This window comes from Bufo gargarizans, chromosome 1, assembly GCF_014858855.1.
Source record: "Bufo gargarizans isolate SCDJY-AF-19 chromosome 1, ASM1485885v1, whole genome shotgun sequence".
In the NCBI taxonomy this organism is placed as follows: domain Eukaryota; kingdom Metazoa; phylum Chordata; class Amphibia; order Anura; family Bufonidae; genus Bufo; species Bufo gargarizans.
In genome coordinates this window covers 368349937-368372054 of record NC_058080.1, presented here as the reverse complement: position 1 = coordinate 368372054, position 22118 = coordinate 368349937, and the positions used below count along the sequence as shown (strand labels likewise).

The 22118-nt window shown below is 43.8% G+C and overlaps 1 protein-coding gene across 1 annotated transcript in view; it reads left to right on the top strand.

Annotated features, from left to right (window-relative positions):
- HCN2 (hyperpolarization activated cyclic nucleotide gated potassium and sodium channel 2) overlaps positions 1-22118 on the top strand; it is a 119469-nt gene that overhangs the window by 68372 nt on the left and 28979 nt on the right. Inside the window, exons 3-4 of the mRNA XM_044269687.1 lie at positions 15658-15819; positions 20601-20819. Coding sequence (XP_044125622.1) covers positions 15658-15819; positions 20601-20819 — 381 coding nt within the window. The remainder of the gene's footprint in view (positions 1-15657; positions 15820-20600; positions 20820-22118) is intronic.

Genomic DNA, 22118 nt, shown 5'->3' with positions numbered 1-22118 from the left:
GTGTTCCCTATGTTGCGTCTTCTTCAAAGAAATGTGGCGAGTGGTGGTACGATAGACTGCGGCCTCCCCCATTATTGGTGGGCAGTGCGCGCCCCCCCCCCCAATCATTGGTGGCAGCAGCAGTTCCAATCGGAGTCCCAGCAGTGTAATGCTGGGGTTCCGATTGGTTACCATGGCAGCCAGGACGCTACTGAAGTCCTGTCTGCCATGGCCAGTTACTCTGCAGCAATATACTTACATGCGCTGTGGCCGCCCGGCGCTCCTTCTTCTTGTAACTCGTCACAGGTCTGTGCGGTGCATTGCTATAAGCATAAGCAATGTGCCGCACAGACCTGTGAGTTACAAGAAGAAGGAGGCGTTGGGCAGCCACAGTGCATGTAAGTATATTGCTGCAGAGTAACTGGCCATGGCAGCCAGGATATCAGTAGCGTCCTGGCTGCCATGGTAACCGATCGTAGCCCCAGCATTACACTGCTGGGACTCCGATCGGAACTGCCGCTGCCACCAATGATGGGGGGGGGGGGGCGCATTGCCTACCAATGATTTTGATACCGGGGAGGGGGGGGGGGGACGCACTGCCCACCAATGATTTTAATACAGGGCAGGGGGGGGGGGGGGGGCTCCTAACTGTTTTAGCTGGCTCCTAGATACCAAGGAAATTTGTCTAGCCCTGCAGTATTCAAAGTGTTATGCGAATCGACTTTGGATGTTTCATCTGACGTCGATTTACTCATCCCTAGTTGCTACCTATCTCAACACATGGTCATCAAAGGATAGGGGATATTTGGGCGTGTGGCTTAGCAGGAGTTAAACATCAATGCTGGGGGTCCCAGCGGTTACAGCCCCTCCTGTGGATAGGTGATAAAAGTTCTTGAGGGAAAACCTCTTTACAGGCCTGTTCACACGGCGGAATTTTGGCTTGTGGTGTCTACATGCCATTGTTTGCAGTGGGAGGCAGTGCTGATGTTCACTCTGCACCAAGAAAGGACATGTCCCTTCTTGGTGTGGTGTCTGGGCAGACGGGGCTGGAAGCCATGGGAGGGTATCTGCTTGTGGTTTAGCTTCATGCAGCGGAGCTTAACCGCGAGCTGGTCTGCAGCATTCAAAGTGGTAGAAATGGTGGCAGATCTTGACAGCATCAACATCCACAGTGTGAACCCCAAGGTTCATGTCCACATGTGACTGAAATGCTGCAGATTTCGTGTGGCATTTTATTCAGTGTTGTACCAGAGTGGATGAGGTTTACCAATTCTCGTTCACTCATCACAGAAAAAAAATCTGCAAAAACTGACTTGTGGATTTTCATTGCGGATTTCACCCTTTGCATTGCAGGGAGTGAAAAGTGTCTCAAATCAGCAGCATTTCTGCAACAGAATCGTTGACAAGCAGAAAATCTGCAGCATATCACTCAGGTTGGATAACGTAGCAGATTATTATTTTCAGATTATGTCCTTCCTGCCAAAACAACCCCATTCAGATGAACAGAACAGATTGTCAGTTACAGACATTTTCTGCAACGAAATCTGCAGTGTGTGAACGCATCGTAGAACCTGCTGTTGTGTCCTACTTCCTACAAGATTATGAGCAGGCCGGACCTGTATGTGAACTATCTATTATAAGCACTCCAGGATACACATCAAGTCTACGGGATCATTTTCACACCTTGTGATTCATCATTCTAGTCTTTGTATAAGGCCTCTTGCACACAACCGTATGTATTTTGTGGTCTGCAAAAAATACGGATGACATCCGTGTGCATTGCGTATTTTGCAGAACGGAACAGCTGGCCCCTAATAGAACAGTACTATTTTGTCGGTAATGCGGACAATAATAGGACATGTTCTGCTTTTTTGCGGAACAGCAATACGGAAATGGAATGCACACGGAGTACCTTCCGTTTTTTTTGCGGACCCATTGAAATAAATGGTTCTGTATATATAGTCCACCCAAAAAACGGAACGGAAACAGAAAAATACATTTGTGTGCAAGAGGCCAAAGGCTAGTTTCACACCAGCGGCAGGGACCACCGGCAGGCTGTTCCGGCGGGTGAACAGCCTGTCGGATCCGTCCTGCCGCTAGTGTACGTGAGTGGCCACGGACTACTGCTCCGGCCCCATTGACTATAGCGGGATCGCATATTCTCTGTGCACTGCCGGGGGAGCTTGACGGGTCCTGTCCCACTCCTGCTCTCCCATTGGCAGCGTCTGCATCCCTCGCTCCACCTAGGGGTGGGCATTTGCCCTTATCAGCTGGCCTGATGGTGCGTTCGCTCACGGCCATACCAGCGCCGGATGCCGCACTATATGTGTGGTCACGTTTCTTCTGCCTTTATTATTTTGTCACTGTATGGGCTCCTGATGATGTGTACATGTTGAAACGTGTTGAGCCGCTGCCTATTCAAAATCCTATCTTGTGTGTGTGTACTGCAGGCACACAGCTCTGGGGTGGGAAATCATACAGTAATCTATCAGCACGATCCCCAGTAGATGTATTTAATTTGCAGATGGTAGCTGAGGACGGGTGCTATATTAGGAAGTGGGGTCATTTGCACTTCTAGGCTCTTAAAGGTATAGGGTGTTGAAGTGGTGTATGCAAATCAGTACACCTACACTCTATCTTGTAATCCAACAGCCGATGTTCCAATAGAACCCCCTACTTCATACCAAAGTTTGATTACTCTCAGGCACATGGTATAAGCTACCGTGATATTTGGTGCTTAATTTTAGCGCATATTTATCTGCTATTGTTTGGGGTGTCGGGAGTACTACAATTGTGGCCTGTAACCGGGTGTTGCCCCCCTTTTTTATCCTTACAACTAATAAAGATTTATTGTGTTCATTTTTAGCGTCTTACACAGGCAGTGACTCATCGGACATACAATGCTGCAAAAATATATTTAAAAAAAAGAAAAGAATTTTAGCAAAAAGATATAAAATAAATAAATAAAATACAAGCAAAAGAAAACTATAAAAAGGAAAAAGTGCAAAATAAAATTGTTCACTATCATATTACATGGTAAAAATATATTTTAAAAATAAATATTAGTGATGATAAAAAAAAAAATACAAAATAAATAAAAGGAAAATGTGCAAAATTAAAAGTCAATGTCCCCAAAGGTATTTTTGTAGCAGCAATATATAAAAAAAAAATAAAAAAAAGGAAAATACATAAAAGAAAAAAACTCCCACACCAACCAAAACCATTACAGTTATCACCCCATTCATGTGAAACTATACATATTGTATAATAAAACGATCCAACACATATAGGGAACTAATTATAATTTGCATATATTAATAATGAGCTATAGTTTGAATAAAAGTGACCCAAAATTTGTGTTATGTAATAAAAAGCTGCAGAAGTTATTTTGGTAGTCCAAAAAATAAAAGTTACAAGTGTTTGAACCACGTGCTCATGTGTGTTCTGCATTTTGCAGAACGGAGTAACGGATGCGGACAGCACATGGAGTGCTGTCCGCATCTTTTGCGGCCCCGTTGAAGTGAATGGGTCCGCATCCAAGACACATAAAATAAATGCGCCTCAGATGCGGACCAAAACAATGGCCGCATGCGTGAGCCCTCAGGGAAAATGCTTACTGGTTATTGTAGGGCACCCACAGTATATCTAGGGGTGCAGGATGCGGTAAGAACCAGTGAGCACCGTCCTCTGCAGTGAGGGAAAGTGTTTACTGGTTATTGCAGCACACCTACAGTATATCTGAGGTGCAGGAGGAGGTAAGAACCAGTGAGCGCCGTCCTCTGCAGTGAAGGAAAGTGCTTACTGGTTAGTGCAGCACACCTACAGTATATCTGAGGTGCAGGAGGCGGTAATAAGCAGTGAGCACTGTCCTCTGCAGTGAAGGAAAGTGCTTACTGGTTAGTGCAGGGCATCTATAGTATATCTGGGGTGCAGGAGGTGGTAAGAACCAATGAGCACTGTCCTCTGCAGTGAAGGAAAGTGCTTACTGGTTATTGCAGCACACCTACAGTATATCTGGGGTGCAGGAGGTGGTAAGAACCAATGAGCACTGTCCTCTGCAGTGAAGGAAAGTGCTTACTGGTTATTGCAGCACACCTACAGTATATCTCGGGGTGCAGGAGGTGGTAAGAACCAGTGAGTGCTGTCCTCTGCAGTGAAGGAAAGTGCTTACTGGTTATTGCAGCACACCTACAGTATATCTGGGGTGCAGGATGCGGTAAGAACCAGTGAGTGCCATCCTCTGCAGTGAAGGAAAATGCTTGCTGGCTAGTGCAGGGCACCTACAGTATATTTGGAGTGCAGGATGCCGTAAGAACTAGTGAATGCCGTCCTCTGCAGTGAAGGAAAGTACTTACTGGTTATTGCAGGGCACCTACAGTATATCTGGGGTGCAGGAGGCAGTAATAACCAGTGAGCACTGTCCTCTGCAGTGAAGGAAAGTGCTTACTGGTTAGTGCAGGGCACCTACAGTATATCTGGGGTGCAGGAGGCAGTAATAACCAGTGAGCACTGTCCTCTGCAGTGAAGGAAAGTGCTTACTGGTTAGTGCAGGGCACCTACAGTATATCTGGGGTGCAGGAGGTGGTAAGAACCAGTGAGTGTTGTCCTCTGCAGTGAAGGAAAGTGGTGCAGGGCACCTACAGTATATCTGGGGTGCAGGAGGTGGTAAGAACCAGTGAGCGCCGTCCTCTGTAGTGAAGGAAAGTGCTTACTGGTTAGTGCAGGGCACCTACAGTATATCTGGGGTGCAGGAGGTGGTAAGAACTTATGAGCACTGTCCTCTGCAGTGAAGGAAACTGCTTACTGGTTATTGCAGCACACCTATAGTATATCTGGGGTGCAGGATGCGGTAGGAACCAGTGAGTGCCGTCCTCTGCAGTAAAGGAAAGTGCTTACTGGTTGTTGCAGCACACCTACAGTATATCTGCGCTGCAGGGTGCCGTAAGAACCAGTGAGTGCCGTCCTCTGCAGTGAAGGAAAGTGCTTACTGGTTAGTGCAGCACACCTACAGTATATCTGGAGTGCAGGAGGCGGTAATAACCAGTGAGTGCTGTCCTCTGCAGTGAAGGAAAGTGCTAACTGGTTATTGCAGCACACCTACAGTATATCTGGGGTGCAGGAGGCGGTATGAACCAGTGAGTGCTGTCCTCTACAGTGAAGGAAAGTGCTTACTGGTTAGTGCAGAGCACCTACAGTATATCTGGGGTGCAGGAGGTGGTAAGAACCAGTGAGTGCCGTCCTCTGCAGTGAAGGAAAGTGCTTACTGGTTAGTGCAGGGCACCTGCAGTATATCTGGGGTGCAGGAGGCAGTAAGAACCAGTGAGTGCCATCCTCTGCAGTGAAGGAAAGTGCTTACTGGTTAGTGCAGGGCACCTACAGTATATCTGGGGTGCAGGACGCAGTAAGAACCAGTGAGTGCCGTCCTCTGCAGTGAAGTAAAGCGCTTACTGGTTATTGCAGGGCATCTACAGTATATCTGGGGTGCAGGAGGTGGTAAGAACCAATGAGCACTGTCCTCTGCAGTGAATGAAAGTGCTTACTGGTTATTGCAGCACAACTACAGTATATCTGGGGTGCAGGATGCGGTAGGAACCAGTGAGTGCCATCCTCTGCAGTGAAGGAAAGTGCTTACTGGTTATTGCAGGGCACTTACAGTATATCTGGGGTGCAGGAGGTGGTAAGAACCAGTGAGCGCAGTCCTCTGCAGTGAAGTAAAGCGCTTACTAGTTATTGCAGGGCATCTACAGTATATCTGGGGTGCAGGAGGTGGTAAGAACCAATGAGCACTGTCCTCTGCAGTGCAGAAAAGTGCTTACTGGTTATTGCAGGGCACCTACAGTATATCTAGGGTGCAGGATGCGGTAAGAACCAGTGAGCGCCGTCCTCTGCAGTGAAGGAAAGTGCTTACTGGTTATTGCAGCACACCTACAGTATATCTGGGGTGCAGGAGGCGGTATGAATCAGTGAGTGCTGTCCTCTGCAGTGAAGGAAAGTGCTTACTGGTTAGTGCAGGGCACCTACAGTATATCTGGGGTGCAGGATGCCGTAAGAACTAGTGAGCGCCGTCCTCTTCAGTGAAGGAAAGTGTTTACTAGTTATTGCAGGACACCTACAGTATATGTGGGGGGGGCAGGAGGCAGTATTAACCAGTGATCACTGTCCTCTGCAGTGAAGGAAAGCGCTTATTTGGGACTAGGAGGCAGGAAGGAAATGTTGCCACTTAAAAGAGTTTCCTAGTTTAAATGATTTTTAACAAGTTCCTGCAGCATAGTCCCTGACACAGAAGATTCCTCCACATCACCACTGAAGCCAGTCATTGGCTGGAGAGGTACACTTTGCCCATATCCAACTGGATGTAAACAGCGCTGGAACCAGAAGATGGAGACAGCGGGAGCGGCAGGGAGCAGTAAAGTATGAATCTTCTGTTTCAGGCCCAAGCTGGAGGAACGTGTTAAAAATCATTTTTTACCAGGAAATCTCTTAGCCCCTGTTACACGGCACGATATTCGGGACAATTACTGGGAACAAGTGCAACAAGTTCATTCCTGATATCTGGCCGGTATAATTGTGCCGCCGATCAGCCGATAAACAAGGAATCACTCGTTTGTCGGCTGATTTGCATATTTTATCGGGGTGAAAGATGTACAATAATGACTCTGACTCTGGTAGTGATCATTCCTCCCCAGTCACTTTGCATTAGCCTGTGTAATAGGCTGATGCAAACAAGCGCTGATTAACTTTTTTTTTTTTAATAGTGCGATGTGAAAATGCGGCCTTCAGACCAAAAAGAGGTTGTGCACCCCTGATTTATCTAATCTATCTATTATCTATCTATATATCTATCCATCTATCTGTGGGTGTTTGTATTTATATAATTAGAGAATGCTTCTACCGGTGTGAACAGGGTCAAGATCAGGGAAGGCAAACAAAACTTTTGGGTTTCTCCTCCTGCATAAGAAGCCACTAATAAAGGTGTTTTACGACTTATCTATAAAGTAGCATACAGTGAGGTCCATAAATATTGGGACATTGACACAATTCTAACATTTTTGGCTCTATACACCACCACAATGGATTTATAATGAAAGGAACAAGATGTGCTTTAACTGCAGACTGTCAGCTTTAATTTGAGGATATTTACATCCAAATCAGGTGAACGGTGTAGGAATTACAACCGTTTGCATATGTGCCTCCCACTTGTTAAGGGACAAAAATTTATGGGACAATTGGCTTCTCAGCTGTTCCATGGCCAGGTGTGTGTTATTCCCTCATTATCCCAATTACAATGAGCAGATAAAAGGTCCAGAGTTCATTTCAAGTGTGCTATTTGCATTTGGAATCTGTTGCTGTCAACTCTCAAGATGAGATCCAAAGAGCTGTCATTATCAGTGAAGCAAGCCATCATTAGGCTGAAAAAACAAAACAAACCCATCAGAGAGATAGCAAAAACATTAGGCATGGCTAAAACAACTGTTTGGAACATTCTTAAAAAGAAGGAACGCACCGGTGAGCTCAGCAACACCAAAAGACCCGGAAGACCACGGAAAACAACTGTGGTGGATGACCAAAGAATTCTTTCCTTGGTGAAGAAAACACCCTTCACAACAGTTGGCCAGATCAAGAACACTCTACAGGAGGTAGGTGTATGTGTGTCAAAGTCAACAATCAAGAGAAGACTTCACCAGAGTGAATACACAGGGTTCACCACAAGATGTAAACCATTGGTGAGCCTCAAAAACAGGAAGGCCAGATTAGAGTTTGCCATACGACATCTAAAAAAGCCTTCACAGTTCTGGAACAACATCCTATAGACAGATGAGATGAAGATCAACTTGTACCAGAGTGATGAAAAGTGAAGAGTATGGAGAAGGAAAGGAACTGCTCATGATCCTAAGCAAACCACCTCATCAGTGAAGCATGGTGGTGGTAGTGTCATGGCGTGGGCATGTATGGCTGCCAATGGAACTGGTTCTCTTGTATTTATTGATGATGTGACTGCTGACAAAAGCAGCAGGATGAGTTCTGAAGTATTTCGGGCAATATTATCTGCTCATATTCAGCCAAATGCTTCAGAACTCATTGGACGGCGCTTCACAGTGCAGATGGACAATGACCCAAAGCACATTGCAAAAGCAACCAAAGAGTTTTTTAAGGGAAAGAAGTGGAATGTTATGCAATGGCCAAGTCAATCACCTGACCTGAATCCGATTGAGCATGCATTTCACTTGCTGAAGACAAAACTGAAGGGAAAATGCCCCAAGAACAAGCAGGAACTGAAGACAGTTGGAGTAGAGGCCTGGCAGAGCATCACTAGGGATGAAACCCAGCGTCTGGTGATGTCTATGCGTTGCAGACTTCAGGCTGTAATTGACTGCAAAGGATTTGCAACCAAGTATTAAAAAGTGAAAGTTTGATTTCTGATTATTATTATGTCCCATTACTTTTGGTCCCTTAACAAGTGGGAGGCACATATGCAAACTGTTGTAATTCCTACACCGTTCACCTGATTTGGATGTAAATACCCTCAGATTAAAGCTGACAGTCTGCAGTTAAAGCACATATTGTTTGTTTCATTACAAATCCATTGTGGTGGTGTATAGAGCCAAACATTTTAGAATTGTGTTGATGTCCCAATATTTATGGACCTGACCTATATGGAAATGATCACATTGAAGCTTGTATAGATTTTCAGATGTTATATTTATGCATAAAGTATGTGAATTTTATGCAAAGTGGGTAAAGGAGCAGATGGAGATCACTCCGCCCTTTAGGCCTTGGCTTACGCTTGTCTTCTCTTTTTGAAATCCAGGTCTTGGTCACACATGATGTAAATGTTAAGAGCAGATTGTGACCTCTGTAGATGTAGTTATCCTGGATACCTCTATGATGTTCTTCCTACAACACTGCATTCAGCATTCTGATTGTCATGTTTGGTGGGTAAAGGTGCTGCTTTTTAACTCTGCAGCTTCCTTCCGTCTCCAATTGGTGGGTGAAAGAGATGCTTTGTTTCTCAGCAGCTTCCTTCTGTCTCTGCCGCCACATTGTAGATCAGATGTCCAGATGGTAACATAACAAGTAAGGTTGAAAAAAGACCTTCAATTTCAACCTATAATATAATCACTTGCTATGTTGATCCAAAGGAAGGAGAAAAAACCCTGAGGACTAGTAGGGTCCTCATATAAGGGGAAAAAAATTCCTTCCTGACCCCAAATATGGCGATCAGATTAAATTATTAGATCTTTGGCTTGATTCTACATCAATGTTAAATGGTGGACACTCGGTGGTTTTGTCACAGTCTGGTAAATAGTAAAGTCCAGTTGAGTTGTATCATCCACTTGATATTAACGGACTGATCTCCATGTCCAGAGTAGTGGAAGCTTGGTGGGTTTGTCACATCCAGTAAAGAAAGGTTCATTCCTGGATGGTATTGGAATGGGGCTGATTTATATCAGCTAATTACTCCTATAAGAAGACAGATATGCACGTCCAGATCAGTTTGTCATATACTAAATGCTGTATAGAGTGTGTCCTATAGAGCAGTGATAGCACTATAGATGAGTGTGATTAGTGTTATGCTTACAAAGTCCCATTGGAATGGCGGGTGGGCTCTGCCAGACTGCACATCCTCCCAGTTTATTGAGTGGAAGAACAGGTAGGATCTGATGGATGATGTTATTGCCAGTCGGCCACATGGAGATTTGCATAGAAGCTGAAAACGTTAATGGAGTATTAGACGAATCAATAATTATCCTAAAAATCGTAATATCGTTCGCTATACACTGATGTTCATAGTGTGTAATAGTTTCTAGCAATCGTGAAAACATTTGATTCTCGTTCAACCACATCTTTGAACTTGTAAAAAATTAACATTCGTCGACATGACATCTCGCCGTGTAATAATTTGTCACTCGAACGTCATCATAGTAGAGGAGTGAAATCGGAGTGGAACCTCCAAGTGCTAAAATCTTTGTATGTAATAGATGAATTTACGAATGATTCTAGTTTTTAGAACAATCACAATAACCATTACTTCTACGATCATTGTTTTGTGTAATAAGGACCAGTTACGAACGATAACGACTCGTCAACTATTTGATCGTCAATCGTCATTGTTACAAAATCTACCTGTCTAATACACCCTTTAGACAATTAGCTATTATGATATGTGACAATATATATAACCTAAGATGCTGTGTGCTCCTGTGCGCACGATGTATGCCGATCCGGGACATATGGCCCGCTCACGGACTGTATGTCTCGGAGGCCATAGGGTCGTGTGCATGAGCCCTTAGTTTGATGGAAATTAATGAGAAGATCTTTATACAATAGAAATGTAATGGAAAGATACAATTATAAATATACTACACACCGTTGTATGATGCCATGTTCATGAAGGTATTGGAGTCCGCAGACCATCTCTGCCGCAAAAGGCCTGGATTAGAAAGTAGAGGATGACTCAGTGGTTACATATATAATCATACAGAGAACATGAGACAATTAGGGTACTTTCACACTAGTGTTTTTCTTTTCCGGTGTTGAGTTCCGTCCTAGGGGCTCAATACCGGAAAAAAAATGATCAGTTTTATCCTAATACATTCTGAATAGAGAGCAATCTGTTCAGTATGCATCAGGATGTCTTCAGTTCAGTCACTGTACAGTTTTTGGACCGAGAAAATACTGCAGCATTCCGGAACACTTGAAATGCATTAATGCCGGATCCGGCCAAGTGTTCCGAAAAAATCTGATACATTTTTGTGGTCTGTGCATGCGTAGACCTTTAAAAATGTGAAAAAGATAAATACCGGATCTGTTTTTCCAGATGACAACCGGAGAGACCAATCCGACTGATCCGTCTACAAATGGTATCAGTTTGCATACAGATTGCCGGATCTGCCTGCCGGAATCCAGCGACGCTAGTGTGAGAGTACCCTAAAGTGTCCTGTATCTTCATTATCTCCTGTCGTCCATTGCTCTAGGACAGGGGTGGCCAACCTTACATACACAAAGAGCCAAAAAAAAAAAAAAAAAAACATATGACTACCAGGAGCTATACAGTTACACACGAGTCACTGTATTTTTCGCGCTACAAGATGCACCTAGGTTTTAAACAAAGAAAAATAAGATAAAATAAATATTTTTCATCCGATCTAAGGTCTGCTAAAAATATATTTTTCTTATTTTTCATTAGCAGAGAAAAAAAAATAATATATTTTTCATCAGACCTCAGATCAGACTCCTAAATCAGATCCCCAATCCTAATCTGACCTACAATAAGATCCCCAAACCTCATCAGACCTCCAAATCAGACCTCCAAAATAAGACCCTCAATGCTCGGATCAGGCAACAGCAATCAGACTCCCAGTGTCAGATCTCCCCCCCATACTCAGATCTCCCCCTTCTCAGATCTAACCCCCATGATCAGACCTGACCAACCCATGCTCAAACAAGACCACCATGATCAGATCTGCCCATGCTCAAATCTAAACCCTCATGCTCCAACCTCCCCCCCCCCCCCCCCCCCATGCTCAGATCAGAACCTCCCATGCTAAGATCAGACCCCCATGCTCAGTTCTATAAATTAAAAAAAATATCTTCCCTCTCCTAATCAGGCACTGGGCTCCTGCTACTACAGGTCTGACACGCTCTCTACTGTGACCTGATGAGCACAATGTCAGGTCATAGTGCGTGTCTCCACGTACTACGTTCTCACACTGTAGTGAAGAGTGAGCTGGAGCTGCAAAGTAGTAACAGTGCCCTATGAGGAAAAGAGATCTGAGCATGCTGTGGAGAGTGAGCTTTCCTGGCTTCACAGCTAGAGCCTCACTTGAAGAAGCAAAGAGCCGCATGTGGCTCAAGAGCCACAAGTTGGTCACCCCTGCTCTAGGGCTACAATGTACATGCAGCAGATGATTAGGATTCAGATGTAAGAAATCTACCTTGTCTGAATATCAAACGGCATCCATTCCCTCATCAGGTCAAACAGGTCTCCTCCAGCCATGTAGTCCATTGCTATGATGTAATTATCAGGTGTCTCCATAGATGCCCTCATAGATGTCAGGAAGCGACTCCCAGCTGCAAATTGAGGACTTTTAGTTCTGCAAAGATTTTGTCCTCTATACGACTCTTAATAATTTTTACAGCCAGCAGTTCTTATGTCACCGGACATCTGAGTCCAAGGACTTTTATTTCCCTTTCTATAATGTTCTGCAATTTTCCCAACACAGTACAGAACAAACCAGACGTATACCATGACTCCTAAAGCCAGACCAAAAACATCCAAATCAAAGTTACTCATAATCAGAAACTAAACCCAACAATCATAGGTATTTTCAACTTTTAAGGTTCTTTATCAATATGAACTAGACTGCAAAAGGACTTTATACGTACGTTCCTTCAACAATCCCTCGAGCCAGACAACCGGTCAGGGAGGCACAGATATAATGATCTAATGATCTGAGATAAAGTCTCTTACCTTTCAGCGCTGACTTTAATATCTGTATGTCCCGGTCCGGATTATCCAAGTTGTTGGGAGATCAATGAAGTGTCCTTTAGGGTCCATTCACAAGCCCGCAATTCTGTTCCGCATTTTGCAGAACGGAATTGCAGACCCATTCATTCATTTCTATGGGGCCGCACGATGTGCTGCCCGGATCCGGAATTGCGAATCCCTACTTCCGGGTCCGCAATTACGTTCCCGAAAAAATAGAACATGTCCTATTCTTGTCCGCAATTGCGGACAAGAATAAGCTTTTTCTATTAAGTGCCCGCGATGTGCGATTCGCAAAATGCGGAACGCACATTGCCAGTGTCCGTGTTTTGCGGATCCACGTAAACACTTACGGACGTGTGAATAGACCCTAAGTCGAGCCCCTCGTTGCGTGCCAAGTTTTGTTGGGGCAAAACCCCTACCTCTATGATTGTCGGGATTCAAAATTGAAGTTTTATTTATTAGCACTCGGAGAGCTGACACAGACACGCTTGCTGAATCAACTACTCTCCTTTATTCCATAAAAAGCATACATTTTAAAACAGTATAGATAACAGAAAAATCTGGCACACCACCAAAGGGGGGTGGAAAGCGAAACTAATGATTTGATTGGTTATTCATAAAAGGTAATACTTCCACATCATGCTAATAAAATTCTACTAATTAAAAAGATTCTGCTGAATCTTATCTCAAAGTTAGTACTCGTTAGCAGCGCATTCCAAACTAACAAGGAGTCTAATTCTCTCTTGTATGTCAGATTCTGATAAGGAAGCCAGGGGGCCATTACCTTGGCCTTGTAGCTAGGAGCATTAGTAATCAGTAATTTTCCACCTAAACAGAAGGATGGAGGACATGTTCATACAATGGATTCTCATTCTTCACCACAGTGACAGACTCCCTTTAATGCCAGGAGCATCAGGTACTTATACACTTCCTCAACCGCCGCAAATGCCCTCCTGAATTCAACTGTATCACTGTTCTCAGGATCATGACAGTTGAATTCTTTGGTAAGGGCGGCAGTATTTTTTGCAGCACTATGGTACTTCCTTCTGTTGAGGTAGTATTTTGTGATCCTCTATGGTATTTGGTTCTGCTGGGTGCTCAGGACCCCCTTCATTTAGTCAGTCTGTGAAAATTTCTGATATGTGTATAACATGTCATTAGTTTTTTAACATGACAGGTTCCTTTTCATTGAAGGTCATCTTGTCTATTTCCTGTTGGCAGTCTGCAGTATGCCTCCTAGGTAATCATATTAACTTGGTGCACTGCCAGGTTTTGATGCCTCGGAAGGGAAAGGAAAGGTAAAATATAATCGCCAATTATATGAGAATGACAAGCCTTTCAGACTTTACGGACTGAATTTGGACTAGAACACTCAGTGTCAATATCTTCAACTGCGGTACGCCATTCATTCTCAGGGGAGCACGATACAATTACCCATCTCTGGTGCTGGGGTCTTTGATAGGATAGTTATGGCCCTTACATTTTAAACACTGATCTCCTTTACTTATGGGGATCTCTTGCCAAAGTGTGTTGGAGACCCTTTACAGGGGCTGAAGGATAAGTGGGAAGCAGATCTCGGCCCCCTTTCCAACACCCAGTGGGAAAATGTTCTGGCCTACACTCCATCACTCTCTTTATCGGTGGCACAGAATAGGTCACAAATATTTTTACTACACAGGGTGTATAAGACACCTCTTTTGTTAAAATAAAATGGGCATTCAGACAGATGCTAGTTTTCCTAGGTGTACCCATCTCGATGCAGACATAGCTCATATGTTGTGGTCATGTTTGGCTCTCACGGGTCTGTGGTCTGCGGTTTACACCCTTCTGGAAGACGTTTATGATGTTTCGCTACTGAAAGTCCCCAGGGTTGGGCTCCTGGGCTGTGTAATAGACATCCCTACTACAGATATAATACAGTTGGCGCTTGCCAAGATCTTATATCTAACAAGGAAACTCATAGCTAAGTATTGGCTACAATCATCTGCTCCAGGGATAACGGAATTAATAAACAAATAATATGATTTATATGGAATGGAAAGTATATGTGAAAAGAAGCAATATTAAATTTGACAAACAATGGACTGCTTGGCTTGCACATTCAGGGCTAGCCACTGCGGCTCTTTTGCGTACACAGGTGGTGCCACATAGCGGTTTCTAGTTTGCCTGGGGATCGCCGAGCTGTTGGGTAAATACTTTTTGTATTTAGTGTATCTTTGTATGTTAAAAAACAGATCTGATTTTAATGAAAAAAACATATTAACTTGGGTCTGCCAATATATTAGCCAGGTCTAGGCGCCAGCAACGACGTGCAGTAGGACTAGATCCACACTGCCCACCCCCGCAGTAGACACAGCAACCACCATTATTATTGACAGCCACAATCCCCCATAAATGTGTAGGTAAGGGATCGAAACAAAGTATATTATAAAGTTGTAAAACTCTTCATTGAGCAATTATTAAAAGGGTTGTCTTATAAAGACTCCATCAGCCGTCTCTGAGACAGGAGTAGAAAGAACTGTGCAAATTAACATAAGACTCAAGTTATTTTCAAAAGGTTTGTCCAAGATTTTCATATTGGTGGCCTACCCACAGGTTAGGTCATTAGTTTCAGACTGGCAGAGGTCCATTTCCTGGCATCCTTGCCGATCGGCTGATTGAAGATGCTCCGGTGATTGCTGCTGCCTCCTTCACATTCATCAGTCACGTGGCCTAGGCGGAGCTCAGTCCCATTCAAGTAAATGGGGCTACGTTCCAATACCAAGCACAGCCACTATCCAAAGGACAGTGCTACAGGGAGGCCTCCTCAAACAGCTGATCGGCGTTGGTGTTGGGTGTCAGACCTCTGCCATCTGATAGGAAAGGTCAGCAATATTAAATACCCATATAAGGGTGTGTTGAGAGGTGGCCTATTTGATACTGTTTGGCGGAGCTCATACCCACACAAATGCGAACAGATTACAGTACAGTATGTGTGGATGATCATGGGACTTCTGAATTTATGCCTCCAAATGCACAGTGAATCCACAGCACAATCCACAAGAAATCTGTTCACATGGATTTAGCTGACAACTCCCAATTTCTTCAGCCGAAAATAAATTTACCACATGTGGCTAAATGTTCCTGCTCATCTTGCTGTGTGTGACAACCGCTGGTCATTTGATGATTGTTTTTCTGTTCTGTTTCAGATATTTCATATGACCTACGACCTGGCTAGCGCAGTGATGCGCATTATTAACCTGATTGCCATGATGCTCTTGTTATGCCACTGGGATGGATGTCTTCAGTTCCTTGTCCCGATGCTTCAGGAATTCCCCAGTAATTGTTGGGTGTCCATTAACAAGATGGTTGTAAGTAGCCCATACATATATCACGTGTTTGTGTATTTCTGACTGCACCTCTGTCCTTTTCACAAATGTTAATCTTAATAATGAGAATGAGAGACACGTGATACATTGGTGACTGATAGCGGGTTTATAGTCTTCAGAACAGTTTTATCAGAAATCTGATCATCTAAATGCTGGCATTGCTCTTCTTAGTCACTTGAGGAGATTCTTCAACTATAAATCTCAATTCTTACATTTAGGCCTCTTGCACATGACCGTATGGGTTTTTCAGTTTTTTGCGGAACGGAATAGCTGGCCCCTGATAGAACAGTACTATCCGTTATGAGGACAACAATAGAACATGTTCTATCTTTGAACGGAATGGAAATACGGAAACCGAAGACATACGGAGTACCTTCTGTTTTTTTTTGAGGATCCATTGAAATGAATGGTTCCGTAAAAACACAAAAAACGGAACGGAAATGGGGGGGAAATAAAATGTTCGTGTGCAAGAGGCCTTACTTGCATATCTAAAAAGGAAGGGATTTTGCACATTTTTGTAATAAAATATCCTCCTGTTTTGTGTATACAGCCACCTGTGCAGATTTCTCAGGGGTTGGCCCATCATGAATGCATCGTCTTGGAGTTTCAGCAGCTGGATGTGGTCCCTCAGTGCTGTGTACTCCTCCTGCATTGTAGGAGACTGATGTGGGAAGCTACATACTGCCGCCTCCTGCTAGCAGTCAGTGGAGCGTGCATTGTAGTATGCTTAATGTACAGGTACATCTCAATAAATTAGAATGTCATCGAGAAAGTTAATTTATTTCAGTACTTCAATTCAAAAAGTGAAACTCATATATAAATTCATTACATAGAGTGATCTATTTCAAGCGTTTATTTATGTTAATGTTGATGATTATAGCTTACACCTAATGAAAACCCAAAAGTTAGTATCTCAGAAAATTTGAATTATTTAAAAATTAATTAAAAAATTATTTATAATTCAGAAATGTTGGCCTACTGAAAGGTATGTACAGTATATTCACTCAATACTTGGTCAGGGCTCCTTTTGAATTAATTACTGAATCAATGCGGCCTGGCATGGAGGCGATCAGCCTGTGGCACTGCTGAGGTGTTATGGAAGCCCAGGTTGCTTCGCCTTCAGCTTGTTTGCATTGTTGGGTCTAGTGTCTCTCATCTTCCTCTTGACAATACTCAATAGATTTTCTATGGGGTTTAGGTCAGGTGAGTTTGCTGGCCAATCAAGCACAGTAATACCATGGTTATTAAACCAAATATTGGTACTTTTGGCAGTGTGGACAGGTGCCAAGCAGTGATGGTCAGTTCGCAGTGTTCGCCAGCGAACACATGCGGGCTGCCATCTTGACTCACCTGTCCGGTGATGCACAAGTAAGCCCTTACCTGTGCCGCGAGCCAGTCTGAAATCAAAAGCGGTCACCGGGAGCAGGCAGTTCCGAGAACAGCCTGATGAAGGCCCCCGGCGGCTGTTCTTAGAACTTCCTGCTCCCGGTGACCACATTTGATTTCAGACCAGCTCCTGGCACAGGCACAGGTAAGGGCTTACCTGTGCATCGCCGGATGGGTGAGTCAACATGGCAGCCCGCATGTGTTCGCTGGCGAACACTGCGAACTGACCATCTCTGGTGCCAAGTCCTGCCTGATAATGAAATCAGCATCTCCATAAAGCTTGTCAGTAGAGGGAAGCATGAAGTGCTCTATAATTTCCTGGTAGACGACTGCCCTGACTTTGGACATGATATAACACAGTGGGCCAACACCAGCAGATGACATCGCTCCCCAAACCATTACTGACTGTGGAAACTTCCCACTGGACCTTAGGCAACTTGCATTGTGTGACCCTCCACTCTTCCTCCCGACTCTGGCACCTTGATTTACCAAATGAAATGCAATATTTACTTTTATCTGAAAACAAGACTTTGGACCACTGAGGAACAGTATTTTTTTCTCCTTAGCCCAAGTAAGACGCTTCTGACGTTGTCTGTGGGTCATGAGTGGCTTGACAAAGGAAAGCGAGGTTGTAGCCCATGTCCTGGATATGTCTGTGTGTGGTGGCTGTTGAAGCGCTAACTCCAGCCGCAGCCCACTCGTGAATCTACCCCAAATTCTTGAATGGCCTTTTCTTGACAAGCCATTCAAGGCTGTGGTTATCCCTGTTGCTCGACCACACTTTTTCCATCAACTTAACTTTCCATTAATATGCTTGGATACAGCACTCTGTAAACAGCCAGCTTCTTTTGTGGCATACCCTCCTTGGAGGTTATCAATGACTGTCTTCTGGACAACTGTCAAGTCAGCAGTCTTCCCCATGATTGTGTAGCCTACTAAACCAGATTGAGGGACCATTTAAAGGCTTAGGAAACCTTTCCAGGTGTTTTGTGTTAATTAGCTGACTAGAGTGTGACACTATAAGTCTACAATATTGAACCTTTTCACAATAATCGAACTTTCTGAGATACTGACATTTGGTTTTCATTAACTGTAAGCCATAATCATGAATATTAAAAGAAATAGCTTGAAATAGCTAACTCTGTGTGTAATTAATCTATATGAGATATATATATATATATATATATATAAAAAATATATATCAATTTATTGAGATGCACCTGTAAGTACATTGAGTGTGCAGCTGCGGAGGCTCTCTATAACCACTGAAATAGTAGGCCTGCCAAGACTTGCTTGTTCACTTGAGAAGGAATTCTCAGGTCTTCTGTGACTGCTGGTTGGGAAAGGGCTGACTATTGTGACTACTGCGGTAAGGGGATTACTGTGACAATCGAGGCTGTTGGGAAGACTGCTGTGACTAAAGGTATGGGATCGGATTGTTGTGACTACTAGAAGTGGGCAGGACGTATGGGAGACAGTTTATAATAGTTGGGGATAGTGCTGTAACTACTGAGAGGAGCTCTGTTCTGACTAATGGTGGGAAGGCAAAACCTCAAATAACATGTAAGGGTAGGCTTGCACATCCATGGTTGCCCTGGTAGTAAAGTTTTCGAGGTGTCTTCATGGTTTCAGACTACATATAAATCTTGTGTTTGCAGTGATGGCTTACCCTCTTCCACCCTCCCTCTCTTTTTGCTAACCTACAGCCCATAGAGGGGGAAGCAGATGAAAGGGAGTAACACCTGACTGCAAGAGAAGGCTGTACACACTGGGACATGTATACTAAATGGTGGTGGCAGTCTCAGTGAAAAAGTCACAAATTTATTGATAGGTGCGTGCCTCTTATTAAATGTGTCACAAGAAGTGGGAGGAGCTGGCATAGATGTTATTTAGAATTTACACCAGTATTCTGGTGTAAATTATTACAAATGTGTCAGATGTAGTGACCATGGCCCCTTCTACTAAACCCTACCCTTGCCCTCTTTTTCAAAAAAGTGGGGAGAGAAGAGGAAAATCCTAAAAGTTAGGGATTTTTTATTTATTTTTTATAACAAAATGCAATGACTTTTGTACTCCAGAAAACTGGCATGCAACCATTATAAATGGCCTCCACTGTTTGTAGGCCCTGGCTCTAGTGTGACAGATTTGCATAGGAGCTGTATACACAAAACAAGTACAATATTTTAGTCAAGACTACCAGTAAACATGTGTCATTCTTATATTCTATCAATACAAATGGGTTTAAAAGTGCTTATAGCTTTTCAATACCTTGCATTTCAATACCAGGGTTAATTAAAAGGCATATTATTTTTAATATTTTGGATATCATATATGTTCAGTTTCTTATCATGTCTCATCCAGCCTTTGATATTTGTTTAACTAACAAAACTGTATTGAAGTAGAAGGGGTTAAGTCCTTGAAGCTTTCTCTAGCTCAGCTTGGCACAGAAGGCCGGTGCCAGTTGGCTGCAAAGTGGCACAAGAGAAACCACGATGGGGCAGAGAGAGGGATCAGTGACTTGGTTTGTGTCTCAGCTGGAATCGCATGGCTCAGCACAGGAATAATAATAGCTTTTTCTCTCTCCTGTCTCTCTGCACGTCACCTCCTTGTTGTGTCCTTTCTCTTGTATCTTCCCAGCTCTTATTTTTGGACCCTTTTTCCATTGTCTTGCCTTTTGTTTCTCATAATAAGATCTGCTCTACAGTCCCTTGAGGTCTCCATTTCCTTCCTTTTAATAATCCATCACTGCAGCCTTTGCGTTAGGTGTATTCCCTGTTTTCGATTGCGGATACATTGAACACCAGATGTTTGTCCATGTTCACCATCATGTCTGATCCTGTTCATCCTCGCATGATCTGCCTCCATCTATCTCACCGTCTCCACTTTCTCTGGCTCTCTCTTCTTTCAGCCCAAGTGAGGTTTCTTCGTTCTGCTCCTCTGGGTAAAGTGTGTTCTGAGCAGTGTCTGTAGTTGGCTCTCTTGGTCTGTATGTGTTTTAGAGGGTTGTTTATGGGACACGGCTTAGAAATGCAATGTAATGGTGCATGTATATGTAGCACAGTGTTTGCACACATTGCGTTGGTGCACTTTATTGATGCTCGCTCCTTGACGGTTGCAGCATGCATCGTTACTTGGTTACTTAGAGACATGACGCTCATGTCCTTGCACAAAACATATCAGTACACATCTGTGGCATGCCTCATCCATGCCACCTTTCAGCACGGGCACGAAAAAAATATAAAAAATAAAAACGATTGGGATTTTAAGAAGGTGTTTAAAACACTATGTATAGGCTCATTCTCAGCCTGGTAAGCAGGATGAGGATGGGCACCATTTTTAAAAGAGTGTTTAATTTTGCTTTTTGTGCTTTTGCACAGAATGACTCGTGGAGCGAGTTGTACTCCTTCGCCCTTTTCAAGGCCATGAGCCACATGCTGTGCATCGGTTACGGACGTCAGGCTCCAGAAAGCATGACTGATATCTGGCTGACAATGCTGAGCATGATCGTAGGTGCCACATGCTATGCCATGTTTATTGGACATGCCACTGCTCTTATCCAGTCACTGGACTCATCTCGCAGACAGTATCAAGAAAAGGTAAGTCTCTCTGTCTGCCAACCGCACACTTGTACCGCTCACTTTTCTATGACGATATCCTTCTTTATACTTCTTGTTAAAGCCTGTGTAGATTCCTTCACAAGATAAGCAGATCACAAGATACAAAGTCTTATTCTTTTTAAGAATGCACCAGCTATGTATTACCATCCCCCTCAACATCCCATGTTTCACAGGATGGGGCTTCTGCAAACATGCCTCCAAAATGGTTTTGTGTGTGCTTCTGTATGATTTGGGGGTGGGGCATAAAATATCCTCTGAATGGATATGAATTAGCGTTGGACTGAAGTTCCTTGGGGCCCTCCAGAGGAAATGATTCTTAGGGGCCACCCTCTGTATATATAAGACCTTATGGGCCCTGTTATACTAGGTGTCCATTATTGTCAGAGCTTGGGCCCAGCAGAGGATCCTCTGGTGGGCCAGTCTGACCCTGAATTGTTGGAACGTACAGTATGTGTATGGGGCTAAAGGACACCTCAGCAGTATGGTTTTGCCTGTGAATGGTAGTGAGATCACAAAATTACATTGACTCCAATGAAATACCAAGAAGAACCTCAAAGAGCTGCAAGAATTCCGACATGGTTAGAATTTTGCAATCATCAAAAGTATCCCATGACTTCTTTATCTCATACGGAGACATAGTGGTTGCTTATGCTACAGTTTAAACTACGACTCACAGGCACCGCCTTATTGCCGTCAGTCCCTAGCCTTTATGATGCTATGTTTAACCAGTTATGATATTCATCTACCAATATTCTACTAGGCAATCACTGCTTCCATTTTCCTATGTCTGCATTTCATGTAATGTGTTCTTCTAATTCCTTTATGCTAATAAGTACAGAATCAAGGGCACATTGGAAAGCAGTTCTTAAAGGGATTCTGTCACCCCACTAAACTTTTTTTTTTTTTTGTTTACTTATAATCCCTACACTGCGATTTATGCCTACATAAGCTAAATAATCATTTTGGTCCAGTAGATTTTGTTTAAAACGTGCTTTTAAAATATGCAAATTACCTTGCTACCAGCAAGTAGGGCGGCTACTTGCTGGTAGCAGCCGCATCCTCCGATCCTAAAGACGCCCCCTCCGCATGTTGATTGACAGGGCCAGGGAACGGAATCGTTCTCTGCTGGCCCTGCCTGTTTGCATTCAAAATCTGGCGCCTGCGCCACGGCCGTACCTGTCTTCAATTGGCGCAGACGCACTGAGAGGTGGCCGCTCCATCCTCAATGCGCCTGCGCCGATGACGTCACATCTACACCCGGCGCAGGCGCATTGAGGA